At 41.6% G+C, this 18,133-nt stretch overlaps 2 protein-coding genes across 8 annotated transcripts in view; one reads left to right on the top strand and one right to left on the bottom strand.

Annotated features, from left to right (window-relative positions):
• Positions 1-2,288, top strand: part of Ndel1 (nudE neurodevelopment protein 1 like 1) — an 81,003-nt gene extending 78,715 nt beyond the window's left edge. For 5 of the 6 annotated variants that reach the window (XM_027946821.3, XM_071602903.1, XM_027946820.3 and 2 more), the window contains exons 11-12: positions 631-1,433; positions 2,206-2,288. In XM_027946821.3, the coding sequence (XP_027802622.2) occupies positions 631-859 (229 nt within the window). In that variant the 3' untranslated portion in view covers positions 860-1,433; positions 2,206-2,288. The remainder of the gene's footprint in view (positions 1-630; positions 1,434-2,205) is intronic. The other variant, XM_027946822.3, reaches the window with a different exon arrangement.
• The window catches only part of Myh10 (myosin heavy chain 10), a 133,907-nt gene that overhangs the window by 19,724 nt on the left and 96,050 nt on the right, over positions 1-18,133 (bottom strand). For both annotated transcript variants that reach the window (XM_071602901.1, XM_027946819.3), the window contains exons 18-28: positions 16,788-16,857; positions 16,540-16,700; positions 15,783-15,891; positions 15,547-15,678; positions 14,336-14,542; positions 10,745-10,882; positions 10,151-10,274; positions 8,496-8,667; positions 6,875-7,087; positions 3,689-3,833; positions 2,183-2,389 (exon numbers count right to left, since the gene is read on the bottom strand). In XM_071602901.1, coding sequence (XP_071459002.1) covers positions 2,183-2,389; positions 3,689-3,833; positions 6,875-7,087; positions 8,496-8,667; positions 10,151-10,274; positions 10,745-10,882; positions 14,336-14,542; positions 15,547-15,678; positions 15,783-15,891; positions 16,540-16,700; positions 16,788-16,857 — 1,678 coding nt within the window. The remainder of the gene's footprint in view (positions 1-2,182; positions 2,390-3,688; positions 3,834-6,874; positions 7,088-8,495; positions 8,668-10,150; positions 10,275-10,744; positions 10,883-14,335; positions 14,543-15,546; positions 15,679-15,782; positions 15,892-16,539; positions 16,701-16,787; positions 16,858-18,133) is intronic.

Raw genomic sequence — 18,133 nt, 5'->3', positions numbered from 1 at the left:
GTCCTTTCCATACCAAGATGCATTAGGCATCTGCTTTGGGACCAATAAAATACATATTCTCATTGAATTTGAAAACATTATTTTAAGGGACTCAAAAGTTTTTAAAAAAAAATATATATATATATATATATATATATTTATTTTAGTTGCAGACGGACACAATATCTTTATTTATTTATTTATTTGTGGTGCTGAGGATCGAACCCAGTGCCTTATACTTGCTAGGCCAAGTGCTGTACCACTGAGCCACAACTCCAGCCCCAAGGGGCTCAAATTTTAATTCTAGTATTTAGTCAAAAGTTCTTTTAGCTTTTAAAAATCTGGTATTATAAATTCAGCATGAATATTTAGCCATTTTTATGGTCAGATTTCAGGAGTAATGTTAAATTTTTTTTTCTGCCTCAATTAATGATAGCTCTAAAATATTTTAGAAAACCTAAAATATTTTAGAAAATTGCCATGGTATAAGATGCTTTATAACTTTTTGTGAGGACAACGGATGGATATAGAAAGAAAAGAGAGTAGGGGGGCTGTCTTCTTGTCTGTCCTCTGTCAGGTGAGCAAAGGAAAAGTGTATGGAGGACACATCTGCACAAGCCAATGATGTCTCTCTCTCTTTTTTTTTTTTAGCAATATACTTAAGAGAGCTCACACTTCTCCAGTCTTGGAAACAGTGTGGTGGGGAAGGGCTCTGGAGTCAAGCGAGGCAGACTGTCTGCCTTCAACCCAAGCTCTGCAAACTGTTGGTAAGCCACCGAGGGAGGCAGTCCTTAGCTTCATTGAGCCTCAGATTTCTCACCTATCAGATGGGGCAGTTTGGTGTGAGGACTTCATGGGGAAAGTATGTACAGGAGTCTAACATAGGCCTGGTACAGCTCAGGGGCCTAGCTGGTCACTCCTGTGGCCTCTTTGATGTGCTCAGAGTTTATACTACAGTTTCTAAGATCTTCTGTTTTAGGAATATCTTTCCAGATTTGTGAGAACATGTGCGCACGCGTGTGCACCCACACACACACACACAATTTCAGCACATATGTGTTAGCATAGCAGGTCCAAGAATACTCTCTTGAGAAAGACTCGCTTGTGTTCTCTAGCTGGAATCTGAGAACGTGGACTTTGGGAGGGCTCCCACCATTCCCTATGTAATAAGTGTGGCCCAAATAGCTTATGTATCTAAGCTATTTGAGCAAATGACATTGGTTGTGCTGAACACCTGCTTTCCTTCTGTGAGTCTGGACTCTTGGGATGTGTTGAGCAAAGTGCTTCTGGGACCAGCCCCAGTAAGAACCCGACACAGCATCTCTAACAAGCTGCTTGGAAGACAGCACCTCACACACAGGGTCAGGAAACTGCTGGAGGAACTGAGAGCATCTGTGACTGCACTGGAAAGGACTCCTGCCACTGTCTGTTGGTTTCTCAGGATCTTAGCCCAGGTACCCTTTGCTTTACTAAACTTGCTTTTTATCCTTTACTGTAATACACCACTGCCACGAGGAGGACTAGGTGCTGGGTCCTATACGTGCTCCTAGAGAATCACCAAACTGCGTGGTCTCGGGCCTCTTAACAATATGGTTCTGTCATTTTTTTCATTTCTGGGTACGGATTGAACCCAGGGCCTTGTACATACTAAGAAAGCTACACTCCTAGTGTATAATTCTTTTTTTTTTTTTAATATTTGTTTTTTAGGTGTAGATGGACACAACACAATGCCTTTATTTTTATGTGGTGCTCAGGATTGAACCCAGGTCCTGAGCCCGTGCGAGGCGAGTGCTCTACTGCTGAGCCACAACCCCAGCCCCAGGTTGTACTAATTTATACTTCGCCTGTGCATAAAACCCAGTTTTTTCCAATTTTCACCATTACTCGTCTGACTTTTGCCCATTGCTCCTACTGTTTTATCTACAAGGCTAAAGGAGAAGGTGAAACTGTGCTTAGACCCATTCAAGGAACTATCGCCACAATTCACGGCAGCACTGGTGAGGTTAAGGCTGAGTTACGCTGTCTTGTTCTGAACGATTATTTACCTTCATCAAAGTAACATACACTAGGGACACCTAAGAGTCGTGTACTCATGATGGTGATTTTCAGGTTTATAATAGCACATCAGCTGTGGGTCCCTTAAGGTCATACGGGTACAAAGGCTACACCATGGACTGCCTAGAGTCATGGCTTTCCAGCTTACCTGGAGCTTACTTGCTTTCTCAGCCAGCTCCACCCTGAGTCTGTCACCTTCTGAGACCTTGGCGTGGAGTTCTTGGACCTGGGCATCAAGCTTCTTCCTTTTGTGCTCAGACTCGGCCTTGACCTGTTGTAGCACCTTCACCTCACATGCCAGCTCCTTGTTGTCTGTCTCCAGCCCCTGTTTGTTCTTCTCCAGATTTGCTTTGAACTTGGAGAGGGGAAGGAAAAATCACCAGTCATTTTATAATACTCCATTAAAAAGGTCTGTTTGATATAACTTTGATTAAATTGTTCATTGATTTAGTGGAATAATAAAATAACTGGACTTTGAGCAATTTCCTTGACTCCAGATAATTCCATTTGAATATTATTTAATTATATACATAGGGGTTGGAAGGAGACATTCTAAAAATGGTAGATGATAAGGCTATTAACTCGATGAGAGATTTTCATATCTTCTCAGCTCACAAAGCTACAGATATTATTCATTTCCTTAAAAATATCAATGTAATCATATTTCTCCTTGCAGGGTGGGGGAACCAAACTGCCCATATCCAATAAAAACAAGTATCGTTAAAGAAAAATGCACTTTGGTGAATGGGTATTTGCAACAGGGTGGGCCTCTGAGGACTGCCATAGGGAGGAGCTGGGTATAGTGGGATGGTTATTCAGGGCTCTGAGGCCCGACTGCTTGGGCTTCTTTCTGTCTGCCCTTCCACTTCCTAGCTGTGTGACCTTGGCTTAGTTACCTTATGCGCCTGGGCCTCAGTTTCCCTGTCCTTTAAGAATGCTATAATCTAGACCAAAGAAGGCTATGCATGGAGGGTACTTAGCACACACTGACACTGTAACAGGTACGTCACAAGGTGAGAGTGGTTGGGTACAAAGAAGAAAGATGGGAAACCACACAGAGAGCAGAGGTGTGAAGGAAAGGACAACTGTGGGAACAATGGGAAGAAGATGGCCTGCACAGGGTGGTTGGAGCTGGAGGAGAGTAGAGAAGTATGAGCAGGCCGGAAACCCATGAGACACAGGAGGGGAACGACAGAGTGAATGGCAGTAATGTGTTTGGTGGCCAAGATAAGAACAGAGGCAGAATGGACAAGGAGGAGGAGATGCATCTAAGGAAAAGGAATGTCACCAGGACTGTGACCTGCTGGCAGCAGATGAGTGACAGGAGAATGTCCAGAAAACCATTCCAAGTCTTTGAGCTCAGTCGCTGGGAGAATGATGAAGTTAGTGCCACCATGGGGAGGAAGACGGGTGTGGTTTGAGGTGGAAGCTGGGCCCAGCCAGTTCTTTCATAAAGACAACTCAAGGGCACATGCTTCTCTCCGCTGGTAAGTAGTGTGCTTTTTAGAAAGCCCAGGAGCCATCAGGTCCCCTGAGCCTACTACAGTGCTGTGCAAAGGCCGGACAGTATGGGACTGAATGGACGGCCAAGTAGGAGGGGGTCTGCTGATGGCGGATTTTCTCTGGGACATGGGCACATGTTAGGGTCCCCTACCCTTTTAGCCTGTTCCAGTTGCTCGGAGAGTTCCTCCAGGGCTGTCGCATGTCTTTGTCTCATGTCCTGGATTTGAGCTTCATGGTTCTTAGTTTCTTCCTCGAGAGCTTTCTTCAGCTCTGCCACTTCCTGTTCCCGTTTTGTGCTAGAGAAATATATGGGAAGAACCATCAGAATTGTTCTGCGCAGTCATGAATTAGTTAATACATCATGCTAAATGACCAGCTCCAGTGCCAGCAGACTCAATAAAACCAGAAAGAGGTTAAGTCCTGAAGAGGCTTGTAAGAACCAAATCAATCAGGGATGCCAAAAGCAAGCCTTTTTCTCACCATCCATGTAAAGCAGTCACAGTTAGCTAACATACTCCCCAAACTCTATCAGGAAATGGCTACGGTTGGGAGGAGGCATCATCTTTTGAAGGGAGAGGAAGATTAGAAGGCAGTCGGAAGGGTCACATTCCTGGTTAAGAAAGGATCTCTGGTGTGTGATATGAGGACACAGTAGATAATAAGTGTACAGAATATAAATGTTTTGAAGTTCTATTTAACCTGCACTTATAAGTATGAAGATCACTTAGTATTAAATACCTTATCTAGCTGGCATGGTAGCCTATAATCATAGCTGCTTGGGAGGCTGAGGCAAGTTCAAAGCGAGCTTCAGCAAGTTAGTGAGGCCCTAAGAAACTTAGCAAGACCTTGTCTCTAAATAAAATATATAAAGGGCTGGGGACATGGCTCAGTGGTTAAGCATCCTGATACCAAACAACAACACCCTGATACCAAACAACAACAACAAATCTCATCTATGGCATACAAAGGGAACCAGAATAACCAAGTTATTTTGCTAAGTAGAAGTGAATTCACTCCCCCATCACTAGTCATTCTTTTAATTCATTAAGTTGAGTATCCTAAGCACACAGCTTGATAAAGGTGGAAACTGGGGGCTGGGGATGTAGCTCAGTGGTAGAGTGCTTGCCTAGCATGCATGAGGCCCTGGATTCCATCCCCTAGCACTGTAAACAACAACAACAACAAAAAAAAAAACCTCAAAAAACCAACAACTCAATACCACCCCTGCTTAGACTTTTATTAACATAGTTTCACTTACTGTAAGCTCACAAAAATCCTGAAACACATCACTGGCAAACTTGCTTTATATTTTAAACCACATAACCATATAGAAGGGTGACTCACACACTGATTCCTGCATGGACACATTTTCCCTCCCTTTACCAGGGGAGCAGTGAGCTCCAGAGGCTGAGATCACTGCTAAGAGAAAGGGCCACAGCAGCTGCCAGTTCTGTGGTCACATGTAGCCCAGACAGGAGGAATCACTAAAGAGCCTTTGTGGCCCAAACTAGCTCAGCCACAATTTCCACTGGCTTGGCAAGAGGTCAAAGACACATGGTCTGGCCTGCCCTCAGCAAGTCTTCTCTTGAGATTTCTTCAGTTCACCCTGGTGGTCTGTATTTTCCTTTGTCAAACTTCCATAAAATCCTCCCTTCTCTCATCTCATTGTCTTTCAAGTGAACAGTTTTGCCCCTGATCCCTGCTTGAATCCAAGAGCCAAAGGAATCCTTCGCCTTCTTTCTCTCCCCCAATTCCCTTTAGTCTTTCATCATTAAGTCCTAAAGAGGTTTAAAATGCCAGGGAGTCTGCAGAAGAGGATTTGATTTGCCAAGCATCATTATTTTTATGTTAGTCATGTGATACAATTCAGGGACAGGGGGATAGGAGGATAGGCAGGGTGGCCCACATGTTCTGATAGTTCTTTCCAAGAGCGAAGTGCACACCTGAGCCGCAAGGATCTTTTTTTTTTTTTTTTTGTGGTGCTGGGGATTGAACCCAGGGTCTTGTGCATGCAAGGCAAGCACTCTACCAGCTGAGCTATATCCCCAGCTCCAGGATCTATTTCTTAACAAAACAGAATTAATGAGTGATACATCTGAGCATAGGCACGGTTTTGGTAAATATGCACATACCACTTGTAATTTTCTAATTTTTATTTCTGTAAGAACTGAATAGGCAAAATGCTCAGAGTGTTTTTCTCTACTGTGGTCGAAAGCACAGCTGAAAGTGAGCATTTCCACCAAGTCTAGTTCAATGGTTTACAGTTTTTTTTTTTTTTTTTAAGGTATTTATTTTTTAGTTATAGGTGGATACAATATCTTTATTTTATCTTTATGTGGTGTTGAGGATCAAACCCAGTGCCTCATGCACGGTAAGCGAGTTCTCTACCTCTAAGCCATAATCCCAGCCCCCTACAAGTTTTTTAAAAAGCATATCTTCAAAAGGGAAGACCATGACTTAAAAATTGCTAAAAGCAGCAACTCTGATGAAGCGGGTAGAAAGCCTCTAACACTGGCTCAGAGGGTGCCAACTGACTCTAGGGAACATGGACTTAAAACAACACCTAACCCGCCTCCCCACTGCAGCTGGAGTTGTACAGATTCACCGCCCCAACCCCAGACTCTGTACTGTTCCTAGGCTCGACATCTCCGTTCCTTCATCGGAGTATTCGCGATGCCCTGATCTGACTCAGACTCACAACTCCACTCAGCTGACCCGTTCCGTGATGTCGCTCTCTATGCCCAGATTTCTAGCTGTTGGCTAGACCCAGATGATCACATCCGGCCTTCTGGGATAAGAGCTGGCTTTTGCTGCAGCACCTCTCCCTTGTACATACCTGGTCCCTGGACCTGTTCTCACCTTTCTTTTGTTCTTTGCACCTGCACACTTTCCTTCTCATCTGTTTGCCTACCACTGTTCTTGACAATTGCTTCTGACAGTAGCTGCCTGACCATGCCTGTACCTGCTATCTGTGTTTATCCCACTTCTCCCTCTAAATCTCTTTCCCTCTCTCTAAGTATAGCCACCCCTATGTCCTTCCCTGGAAATCTACCACTGACCTCAGCTTTCTGCCCACATCTCACTCTGGTCCCATCCTTCTGCTAGACTATCCACTGCCCTGGACAGTACTCCTGCCTATCAGCTGGTTTGTTTCTAACTATTGCTACTGGATTGCCATTTCCACCTGCCACCATTATCTAGAAGGAGAAAGGTTCTCAGAATGACATCTTAAAGAGAAACCTATCATGTCCCACAGTAAGCTTGCAGGTCCCCATGTCTATGGGAGTGGGAGGAGCCCGGTAGAGGTGGAGGTGGAGTGAGGTGCCCCTTCACTCACCGCAGTTCCTGCTGAGCTGCTGTGGTATCCAGAGTGTCCTCCAGCTCTGTTTTCAGAGCTTCCAGTTCCTCACTCAAATCCCTTTTCTGCTTTTCCGCCTTGTTCCGTGAAGCCTTCTCAGACTCAAAGTCTTCTTGAAGTTCAGCGATTTGGGCCTGCAGCTCTCGCACAACCTTAAGAGCGTTGTTCTTATGCAGTGTTTCATCGTCACCCCTGTTAAAAAACATCCAGGCAGAAAGACACTCAGGATGGTGTTTGGATGGGCTGTATGTCCACCTTGCCACAAGGGGATGCCAGTCCCACTTCCCTCTTTACCAGGGCCTGTACCAAAGCAGCGGCTGGGGCTGGCTGGGGCTGACAGCAGGTCCTCAGGTAAATGGCCCGTGGAAGGCCCCAAAGCTAGCCGTGGGAATCAGCATTAGAATCCAGCTCAGCCCCCTGGCTGAAGGGCTATAATTCTTAATTCTCCAGTGAAAGGGGAGATAATCCCATTTTAACAATTAGAATGTTTTAAAATAATCACAGTGAAGTGTGATTATAGGCAGAATCCTGATGGAGGGACAGTCACCAGCCTGGAGTGAACCCACAGATTCAAGGACAACGTGTGGGACACAGAAGAGAGGCCTGCCACCTGTCTCTTCTATAGTACACATTTTTATTTGTGTGATGGTTTAAATGTTGGTAGGTTTTTCTGATAGGGAAGAGCTGCAGTGTTTGAGGTAAAGGAAGGGCAAGTTGATAGTGGCTGATGAAGAATTTAATTCATTTTACTATAAATGAGAAAAACTCAGCTCTAAGTGAAAGAACATTCGATCTGACCAGAGTACCAGTGATAAGGGATCAGAGAAATATTTTTATTGTAGATGTTCTTGATTATATCATATTATAAACTAAACTCTAAGTTCTATATCCATATAGTTAAATAGTTAATTCTTAAAAAAGAAATAAAATACTAGATAGAAATATGTTGACTAAGCTGGGTGTGGTGGCACATGCCTGTAATCCCAGTGGCTCAGGAGGCTGAGGCAGGAGCACCTTAAGTTCAAAGCCAGCCTCAGCCATGGTGAGGCGCTAAGTGCCTCAGTGAGACTCTGTCTCTAAATAAAATTCAAAGTAGGGCTAGGGATGTGGCTCAGTGGTTGAGTGCCCCCTGAGTTCGATCCCCAGTACCCAAAAAAAAAAAAAGAAAAAGAAAAATGTTGACTATATAATGTACATTAAAAAACCAAATGGTTTGGAACCGAATATTGGATCGCACAGAATTACAAGGGAGTATCATTTCTCAAAAGTGATTTTCTCTAAAGTTCCAAAACATACTACAACTAATCTGTAATGTACAGAAAACAAAACATTTAATGTGGTAAAGTAATTTGAACTAGTGTAAACTTCCCAGGATTCTGTGATATGACTAATCATTTTTAAGTATAAATGTTGAGACTGGTTTATGAGATCTTGCTGTCCTGGCACAAATCACGAACTCCTGGGTTTTTTGTGAACTTACACGACGGCAACTGAGCACATCTCACTCCCCTGGGATTTCCCTAGGCTCCCAGACAGACTTGGGGGAAGTCAGCCCTCAGCAGCCCACTCTACACCAGAGTGGTGGTGGCGGCAAGCAGACCTGGCCAGCGCGCCCTGCAACTCCTCCTCCTTCTTGGCCAGTTGGATCTTGAGCTCGTCGACCTGCGCCTGGAGCTCAGCGATCTGGTCCTGCAAGTCAGTCGTTTCGCCATCAAGTTTCCTTTTGGCTTTTTCCAGTTCCTGACGGGTCTTCTCTTCCTTCTTTAAGCGCTCTTAAAGGCAAGATGGAAGAAGCCCTTAAACACACTAAGTGACCCACACCCAAGAACAGACCCAGAGTTTGAACTGAACCAAGCTGGGAATGAGCCACGTCATTCCTGCTCACTCATCGGAAACCCATCAAAATCAAACTGAGGTGCGATAAATTAGCCAGAAGGTAGAATTTTTTAAAATATAAATTTTAATTGTAGATGGGCACAATACCTTTTCTTTACTAATTTTTATATGGTCCTAAGGATTGAACCCAGTGCTTCACACATGCTAGGCAAGCACTCTACCACTGAGCTACAACGCCAGCCCCCAGAAAGTAGAATTTAAAAAAGGAAATCAATGTAGTCTAGGGTCCTCATTTGGGAAGCAGACCTACGCTGTAAGAGCTGACATGATCTGGAATCTTCTCACTTCAAACCTATCGCTGCACCCAGATCTGGAAAGGTGCTGAGCAGATGCCAGGGCTATGTTGGCAACTGCCTGACCCCCAGTCCTGTTATGGTAGGAATCACTGGTTGGAACAGAGAAGGCTGCTGTCCTCAAGCACTGGGGGAGAGGAGAGAGAGGATTGGGCAGAGAGGACTCGGTACCTTCCCCCCTCTACACTTCTTCAGGGGCTCTTTAATTTAGGGTAGTGGCCTGTTTGGTTCACATGGTTCCTCAGGACAAGGTGGCCTACGTGTCTTATGCTCTCAAGCAGGAACTCATCTCCTGAGCAGATGAGATGAGTATCACAGGCTAAACAGACAGGTGGGAGAAAAATGGGCACAGCTGCCTTCTGGGCACCTCCTTAGCAGGGGAACAAAATAATTCCAGGCTGACATTCTGCCTTTGGTCAATACTAAATAAACAAAAAACCCAACATGAAACCTAAAGTATATTTAAAAAACAAACCGCATCATAAAATCACACTGAAAAAGTGAGTGGGTGTATCCCTGAAGGACCTTGAACAGAGCAGTACGACATCAGCCAGTTCTTCTGTTCACTGCTGTCGACACCATCACTAGCTGCTGGTCGTTTTATACGCTCCCTACAACTTCAAGTCTGTAATTTCGTTTGCAGCAATTCTAATCCTAACATTACTTATTCCTTCAGAGTGACACACCGTTACCCTCAGTGGTTGTTCCTCTGTCTTGCCAGTTTCTGTATGAATGGCCAGTCTCTTTGTGAAGCGAACACTTCAGTGCAGTTTTAGATCAAACACATAGAAAGCCCAATACTGGATTCAAAATTAACTTAGATCCCAACCTTTCCATCAAAGGGCCATCCATACCTTTTACAATAGTATCAAATTTAACAAAGTAAAACCATTTTAATGCCATTCCATCATAAATACTAAGTGGCAGGCAAAATGAAATAACTTATAAAAGATCCACTTCAATAATGAACCCAGGCTGAAGGCCCTGTTAGATGTCACCATGTGCATTTTCTGATTAAAGTAAGATCTCAGCCTTGTTCTGATGTTCTCCAGCCCCAAACACTGACCTTCTAAATCTGAGATCATTACTTCTTGCTTGTTCCTGATTTTGGCTAAGTTTTTTGCCTTTTCTTCCTCTTCAGCCAGCTGAGAGGAACACTCAGTAATGCGATCTTCCATGAGTTTCTTTTCCTGAATGGAAAAAATTATTTCAGAAAAGGCATTCAAAATAACAGCTTGGGTTTGGTATTACTCAGAAAAACCCACTTTCTTTGACTAGAGTGATACTGACATTGCCTTCCCAGTGGATGGCACCCTTCCCTGAGCAGCCAGGCTCCCTCATTTGCTGCCCATCTTGGCCTGAGTCCCACTCCAGTTCTGGACGACTTGGGCTGGCACAGCTGGGAGCAACTCGGCAGTGAGTGCTTAACATGTATGAAATGCCTGAGTTAATAGTGTAAAAGATTATAGGGATACTTGGTGGATTTAAAAAGCTAAGAAGTGCCTGTGTCTTTAGAGATCTAGACAGGTTGAGACACAGAAAATTATATAAATAGACCTAAAATCTTGGGAATTTTGTTTGAGGCCATGTTTGGTAAATTTGGTATCAACACAGATGCATTCAGGATCCTGAAGTCTGCTCTTCATGAAAACAGTCTTACTTTGATAAACTTGGAGTTTTGGTCCTCCAGAAGCAGAATTTCCTCTTCCATCTTCTTGATTTTAGCCTCAGCTGTCACCTTCTCTAGCTGCAGCTTCTGCCGAGCCCCTTCCTCTTCATCCAGCTGCTCCTCCAGGTCCTGGCAAAGAAGAACCATGGTCAATCTCCCCATTTCTTTCACCACAGCCAACCACATGTTAGATGCACTACAATGAAATACTTGCATTTGATGATATTTTTAAAAATAATTTTATTTATTTATTTTAATGTGGTGCTGAGGATCGAACCCTGGGCCTTGCATGTGTGAGGCAAGCACTCTACCCAGCACTCTACCGAGCACTCTACCGCTGAGCCACAACCCCAGCCCTCTCCAATGACATTTTAAAGTGAGAGACATTTCTACCTTCTACAAGTACAAACTGGGTCCATCCTTTTGGAAGCCAACAAGGCAAAGCTTTGAAAATGGGCACTTTTTTTTTTTTTCAATGGAGCATTCCGTTTAAATATCAATTTCAGGAAACTGTCAGATAAGATTTATATAAAAAGATGTACAGTTAAGTGTTATTTGTAACGCTGAGGTATTATGGACTTGCTACAAATGGAAAAACATCTAGTAATTAAAATTCATATTTTCAATAATAATTAGTAATGCAAGGAAATATGAACAATACAATTAATACACATATTTAACTTGATTGACTTCAACTATACATGTTCATCCAGAGAGGAAAGAGAAGATGAAAACAATGATTTAAATAGTACTGCAGGCCAGTGAGAAATTAACTGTTCAGATGCACCCAACATTCTATGAGCAAGTCACAAAACTGAGTGGAAGCCTGGCATTTCCACTTATTTTTATTATAACCTGCTTGTCTTCATTTCACTTGCTACATTATTGTGTATGATGAATATCTGTTAGTGAACAGGGTGGTACATGCAAAGTGATGGATGGCCAATTCAGCAAACTTTCAAATTAACTCTGGCTAAATCATTTGTTCATGATTGATTTTAGAATGAAACACTTAGAAAAGGATAAAAAAAAAAAAGAGAGATGATCTTTGTATGGAAAATTTCAATCATGCATTTTAGCACATGGAGGAGCATAAGCCCCCACAGTATGCATCACCCCCACCTTAACAAGTGTAAACTCATGGTCCTTCTATTTCACTAAAACTCCACCTTCTCCCTTCTCATGCTGGCTTATTCTGAAGCAAATTCCAGAACATCCTATTTCACCTGAAAAACCTTCATGCTGTATCTTTATAAGATTAAGACCATTTAAAAAATGTTCATTTGAATCAAAATGCCAATCCATCTCACATGTTGTGATTGACATGAATCCTAAGACTCTTAATTTCTAGGTTCTACTACACTTTTTCTCTCCCTCTCCAAGTTATTTTCGTATAGTTTCTAGCAGCTTGGATTCTGCTAACTGCATTCCTGTAGCATAACAGTATGTTCAGTATAATTTCAAAATGAATCGATATGTATCTACATATTTATCTGTTGAGAAAAATGCAAGGAAAAATAATATGAAGATGATTAGGTGGAGGAAATTCTAAGTACTATTTTAAGCTTTTGGGGCTTTCTACAATAATAATTTATTAATATTGAAATCATAAAATTAAATTTAAAAAACCAAATCAAACAAAACAGTTCTGGCTGAAAAGGGAGATCACAAATCACTCAAAGTCTCATGTGTGAGGGAAAAATGGCAAGAGGCCACCAAGGTGGGGTGTTCCTAGGCTCGTGAGATTAATATAGAACCTCTGATATTCCACAAGAGAAAAACAAAAAAACCCTATACTTAATAATTTAATAATGCTATAAATAGTTTTACAATGTATCTGAATGAATTTCATGTCACAAAAGCAGCCAAAATTTCATGTCACAAAACCAGCCAATAAATTAAGATAACTGCAAAAAACTAGAACTTTAAGAGAGTCTGGTAAAAGAATGTGAAGAAGTCGTGAAGAAACCATACAAAATGGAAAGCAAACTCTGCTTCTACAAGGACATACTTGTATTCTAATTAGAGAAATGCAAGCATTTCATGTATAGTGGTTGAAGTCTGGAGTTAAAAGTGAGGTTAAGGAGACTAGAGAAGAATTTTGGTGTCCTTTCCCTACATAAGTAAAATACTACTGAAATGAGCCAGTGCTCTTAAACAGAAAGAAAACCACAACTTTTAATGATACCATCAGGGATGACTCACTGTGGTTAGTGTAAATTCTTCTAGATCTTCCAGATATTCCCATAAAAACTCAAAAATATAAATTTAAAAGCTATATGTCTACATATTTTTAAATTAGATCTTATTATATATACTCTTTTCCAACTACCTTTACAAGTATATTATGAATACTCGTGAATATAAACATAATTAATTTATAACTGTACAGTATTACTAAGGTTTAAAAATCTCCTCTTGTTGAATAACTGACTTATCTTTTATATCTTTTTTTTTTTTTTTGGTACCGAGTATTGAACTCAGGGGCACTTAACCACTGAGCCATGTCCCCAGGTCTATTTTGTATTTTATTTAGAGACATGGTCTCACTGAGTTGCTTAGCACCTTGCCATTGCTGAGGCTGGCTTTGAACTCGTGATCCTCCTGCCTCAACATCCTGAGCCACTGGGATTATAGGCATGTGCCACTGCTCTTAGCCTGATTTATTTTTTAAATAAAACATTAGAATTAATCTGTTTCTAAATGAATTCCTAATTCTACTAATTCCTATAATTAAAATTGCTAGATTAAAGAATATGCTTTTTTTTTTTTTTTTCACTTATAGCTTTTATCATATTCTACTAACCTGTGGTGGGATATTTGAAAGTTGTTTGTGTTGAATAGGAAGACAGATGAAGTGTATGATTTACTGTATGGGGTGTTTATTAAGAAAATAATATAATATTGTTTGTGGTTTTGACAAATCTCTGAATTGTTTGTGCTACGCCAAGATAAGCTATGGGGTTAGATGAATATTAAGGGAGATATATTCTGGGAAGAAAGAAGGGTGGAACAGGATCCATGAAAAACTGGTGGCAGATGATGAAACCTGACGTTGTCAGGTATGATATTGTGTGTGGTGGTGGGAGACAGGAGTTAACAGTGGTAGGTATGTCCTAGAATATGGACAAAATAGCTACCGTTTGTATCATTTGTCTGGGTCCTTCATGTCATTATAGGTTATATTTCACAAAGAAAGGACCATGGATGGGCTGATTCACCCTCCTTCAGTGCTGAGCACTTCTTAGGAACCAAGCCCTTAGCAAAAGCCTATTTAATGAATGGAGCCAGCAGAATTATTGACAATATAAAGAACCAGTTAGGTCATCTACAGAATGCTACAGACCTTGGGAAGCGTGTGACTTTGAATGTCTTGGCAGGCTGTAAGATGCCACATCGGAACATAAAAAAGGATTCCTATTCAAAATAATAAATCTATGTTCAAAGAAAATCTTTTGTTAGAGACGTGCTTCAAAGAGTGAGTAAGCACAACCAAGAATCTTATCACTTAATGATCACAAGAAACCAAACACACAGCTTCAAATCCAGTTATACTTCTAACTAAAAACTATTTATAAGTACCTGGATGTGTGCTTGCATTTTTTTCTTTTCATTTTGGAGGATCTGGTTTCTCTCTTCTTCTTCTTCTACCCTGGACTCCAGGTCATGGAGAATTTCCTCCAATTCCTGCTTTTTGGCAGCAAGTCTTGCTCTCATCTCTTCTGCTTCGGCAAAGAGCTCAGTTTCTGCTTGTAGTTGTTCTGCAAGGATATTCTTCTCTTCTAGAAGCTGCAATCACAACACAGGGACTAGTACTACAATTTACCGCCAGTGAACACCCGAGAGATGTTCACCACGGTTTCAGTGGTCAGTGCACATCACCAAAGAAAATGAGAGTTAAAAATATATAACATCACTAAAAAATAAAACCAATTAAAAAATATAAATATAAATATAAATATAAATATAAATATATATATATATATATATATATAAAACATCACTGGTATAATTTTCAAATATAATTTTTAAATATGTTTTTGGCAACAGTAAAATAAGCTAGATTAAAAACTTTTTGGTTGTTCCTGTTCCGCCAGCTTATCCTGAACAATATCATAATAAGTTCATGTCATTTTAAGAATTGTAGTAATTCTATTAAAGTCAGTTACAAGGGATCATATGAATAGGAAAGGGAAGATATCTTATAAAACTCATGGTGCCTACTAAAGCCTATCTAATATCAAGTGATATTCTTGGCCTTAATGTTAGTATATTTGGCCTTGAATGCTAGAGTTCTATTACTATCATCCACAGACATTTCCTGAGCCTCTGCTTTGTCCATAAAGAGTAACTGCCTGCAAAGGGACAGTGATTCAAGACCCCTGTCACTGGAGAAGACGTAGGCACAGGCCTTGTACTCAGCCATCTCATCCTTTCGCTTCTGTTTCTCACAGACATGGGAAGGCCACAGGACTGAAAGCCTCAACTAAAAAGGGTATTAAATACATGCTTGATGGCAAACACAATCATAGGTGTGTGCAGAGAACAAGAAACGCCATAATATGGGAGGTAAGGTTGATTTTAACTTACAGAAATCTAAAAGGCAAGGCATAATGTAGCTGTTAACTCTATTCTGAAAACGTATCTGGTTTAAAAGTGAGTGAAAACATCTCTCAGAAAATAAGATGACATGGTAGGAGAGCTATTTACTCATCACTAAATGCATGCGAGATGTTGTGCGTGGAGGACCCAGGCCGACCCGGCAGCGGTGAGTGCTGAAGTCGTGCCCTCACCTGTTGGTGCTTCCTCTCCATCTCCTCAAGCTCCCCTTCCACCTTCGTCTGCTTCTCCTTCACCTTCAACAGCTCTTCATCTTTGGCCTGAAGTTCTTCCTCCTGGCGAGTCACTTGTAGGAGAGGCTTCACCTGTAACCAAATTGATCAGTTTATCATCCTGTTTCTGCCGGGCGTCTTACTGATGGAGCTCTGCTGTGCAGGAAGGGGTCTGGAGAGACGCAGGCACAGCCCACCTTTGTGAACACCCGCCACCACTGCCAGTGCCGCAGCTTCAGATACGCCGCACAGTTCCTCTGCAAGACCTTTAAGGCACTTAGTTGTTGCTGCTTCTTGGCAAAGGCCCTGAAGAACAGGAAGAAAAACTATGTGAAGAAAACCAGGTTGTCATGCGAAGACCTTCTAACAGCAGACGCTCCTATCTGGCTAGTCAGGGGGTCCCAATCAGGTCCTTGGGTGAGATGCTCAAGGAAGTGGGACCAGGCCCGGCAATCATCCAACTCAGTGGCTTGCCTAGCCCACCTCAGACATCTGTCACTGATTCCTGCACCTGCCTCGTGGATGCTACCCTGCACATCCATCCTCCTCCTGTCATCCACGCACACACACGTGAGCACACTCCTGGATTGGAATAAACCTCCTATTTTCCTGAGGCCGTGAAGATAGTATGATGACAGAAGGTCCCTCATCTTTGCTTCGCTGGTGTAGTCACTCCCTCCTCTATAATTCATGGAGCCAGCCTTCTGATCCTTGAGATTTGGGCCTCAGAAAAGGTTTCTCTGAGGACCGCAGCTGAAACAGGACTTTTAATCCGTTGTTTTATGTCTTGGCCCCTCTGTGTTTCCTAAGTGTGACATGTGGCTATTCAGAACATCTGTTGGCTTACTGGGTGCTCTCTTCCACTAGAAAGCAACTTCCATGAGGACAGAGACTTTTTATTATTTCTCCTGCACCCTTGCATCTGTGGCAAGTGAGTTTAAATCAGCCACTTACTTTCTGGCCAAGTAACCTCTGCAGACAGCCTGGAAGAAGATAATGATGTCGGTGATTTTCAAATCTCTTTCTTCCTCCAAGTGTGCCAAAACTCCTGCTCTGAAGAATATCTTGCTCTGTCCAATTCTATACAAGTTTGGGTCCAATTCCAAAGCCCGGATCTAAGAGAGATAGAGTCTGTTTATTTTTTGCTGAAGAAAAGATTATATTAATAGTTGACAAGCCAGAAAAAATCCAAAAAAGCTTACCATTCGCTCACAGGCCTGTTTGCCATCCATGAAACCTTTAGGAATAGCATTGGGAGTTAGGATCTCGTATCTGTAAGAAAAAATTCCAAAAAAGATCTTCTGTAGAAATCTGTGAACATACTTACTTACTGTGAGTTTTGCTCTAACAGGCAATAAAATGATTACACAAATTAAGGGCAAAGAAAGAAGTGGGCAAGTGATAACCTGAGGTTCTTTGTAGAGTTAATTTCTATTTCTTATCATAAGAAGCAAAGGAAAAATAAGATTAATTCTCCCAGATCAAAGTCTAGGTTTAGGAGGGTGTGGCAAAGGGGAATCAAAAGCATGGTGTTTAAAAAACTTTTCAGTTTTCTTCATCTGAAGAAAAATTTTCAAAAACATCTTTAAGATGCAAAGAGAATCTGGCTGTTTATACTTTAGATTACAGTCAATTTGTAGGCATTGATTAGATAACAGAAAAGGTTGTAAGGGCAATGTCTATGGGCTTCTATTGAGAACACCAGAAGATATCAGGTGGCAGTCAACACAGCACAGATCTGGTGCACCTTCCTGCATAAAATCCTACCTCAACCACAAAAGCTTTAAGGCTAAGTCAGGGGCTAGATTAAAGGATGAATCCTGACTATTAACTTGGTTATGTCCCCTTCTTCTCCTATTAATAAAAGTTGAAAATCTTTCAGAGTGTTTGTCATATAGTGGGGCCATAAGAGTGGCTTTCTGGAGAACACATAAGGGTTCGGAGGAGCTTCTCAAGTTGATTCTCTCTGGAACGGTGGGAGAAGGGGCAGAAGGCCCTTTTGACTTGGCAACCCCATTTCTTTCTTGGAAACAACAAAAGCTGCCATAATTTGAAATTTAATTTCAAGGAAATAAAAAAATGGGAAAAGTGATTAAGTACCAAGGAAAATTATCAAATAAAATGTGAAAATAACCACTGCTCATCACATTTGTATCCATTTCTATTGCACAATGATCAACCTCTTCCTTTTTTTTTCTTAATTATTTTGTAATCTACCCTATACCGTTCTCTATTCTAAAGGACAGTAATGGTGTGTGCACATACGCAAGAAAAAAATACATACACAGACACACACACATGTGCAGATAAAGTCACTGAAAAAAGATGGACCAAAACATCCCTAAATGTTTTCAAGAATCATTCCTGGAAGACTTTTATTTACTGTTTACTTCTCTTGCACTTTCAAATTTTCTTAAAAGGAACTTACATTACTCATCTATTTAAAAATATCTGTTTCAAAGTAACTTTAAATTTCAGGGAGAACCCTCTGAATGAGTAAACTATAGTTTGCCGCTCTTTGCATTGACCTTACAGCTGACTTCAAGGC

The sequence above is a fragment of the Marmota flaviventris genome, chromosome 17 (assembly GCF_047511675.1).
Source record: "Marmota flaviventris isolate mMarFla1 chromosome 17, mMarFla1.hap1, whole genome shotgun sequence".
Taxonomy (NCBI): Eukaryota; Metazoa; Chordata; class Mammalia; order Rodentia; family Sciuridae; genus Marmota; species Marmota flaviventris.
This window is presented reverse-complemented; position numbering and strand designations above follow the sequence as displayed.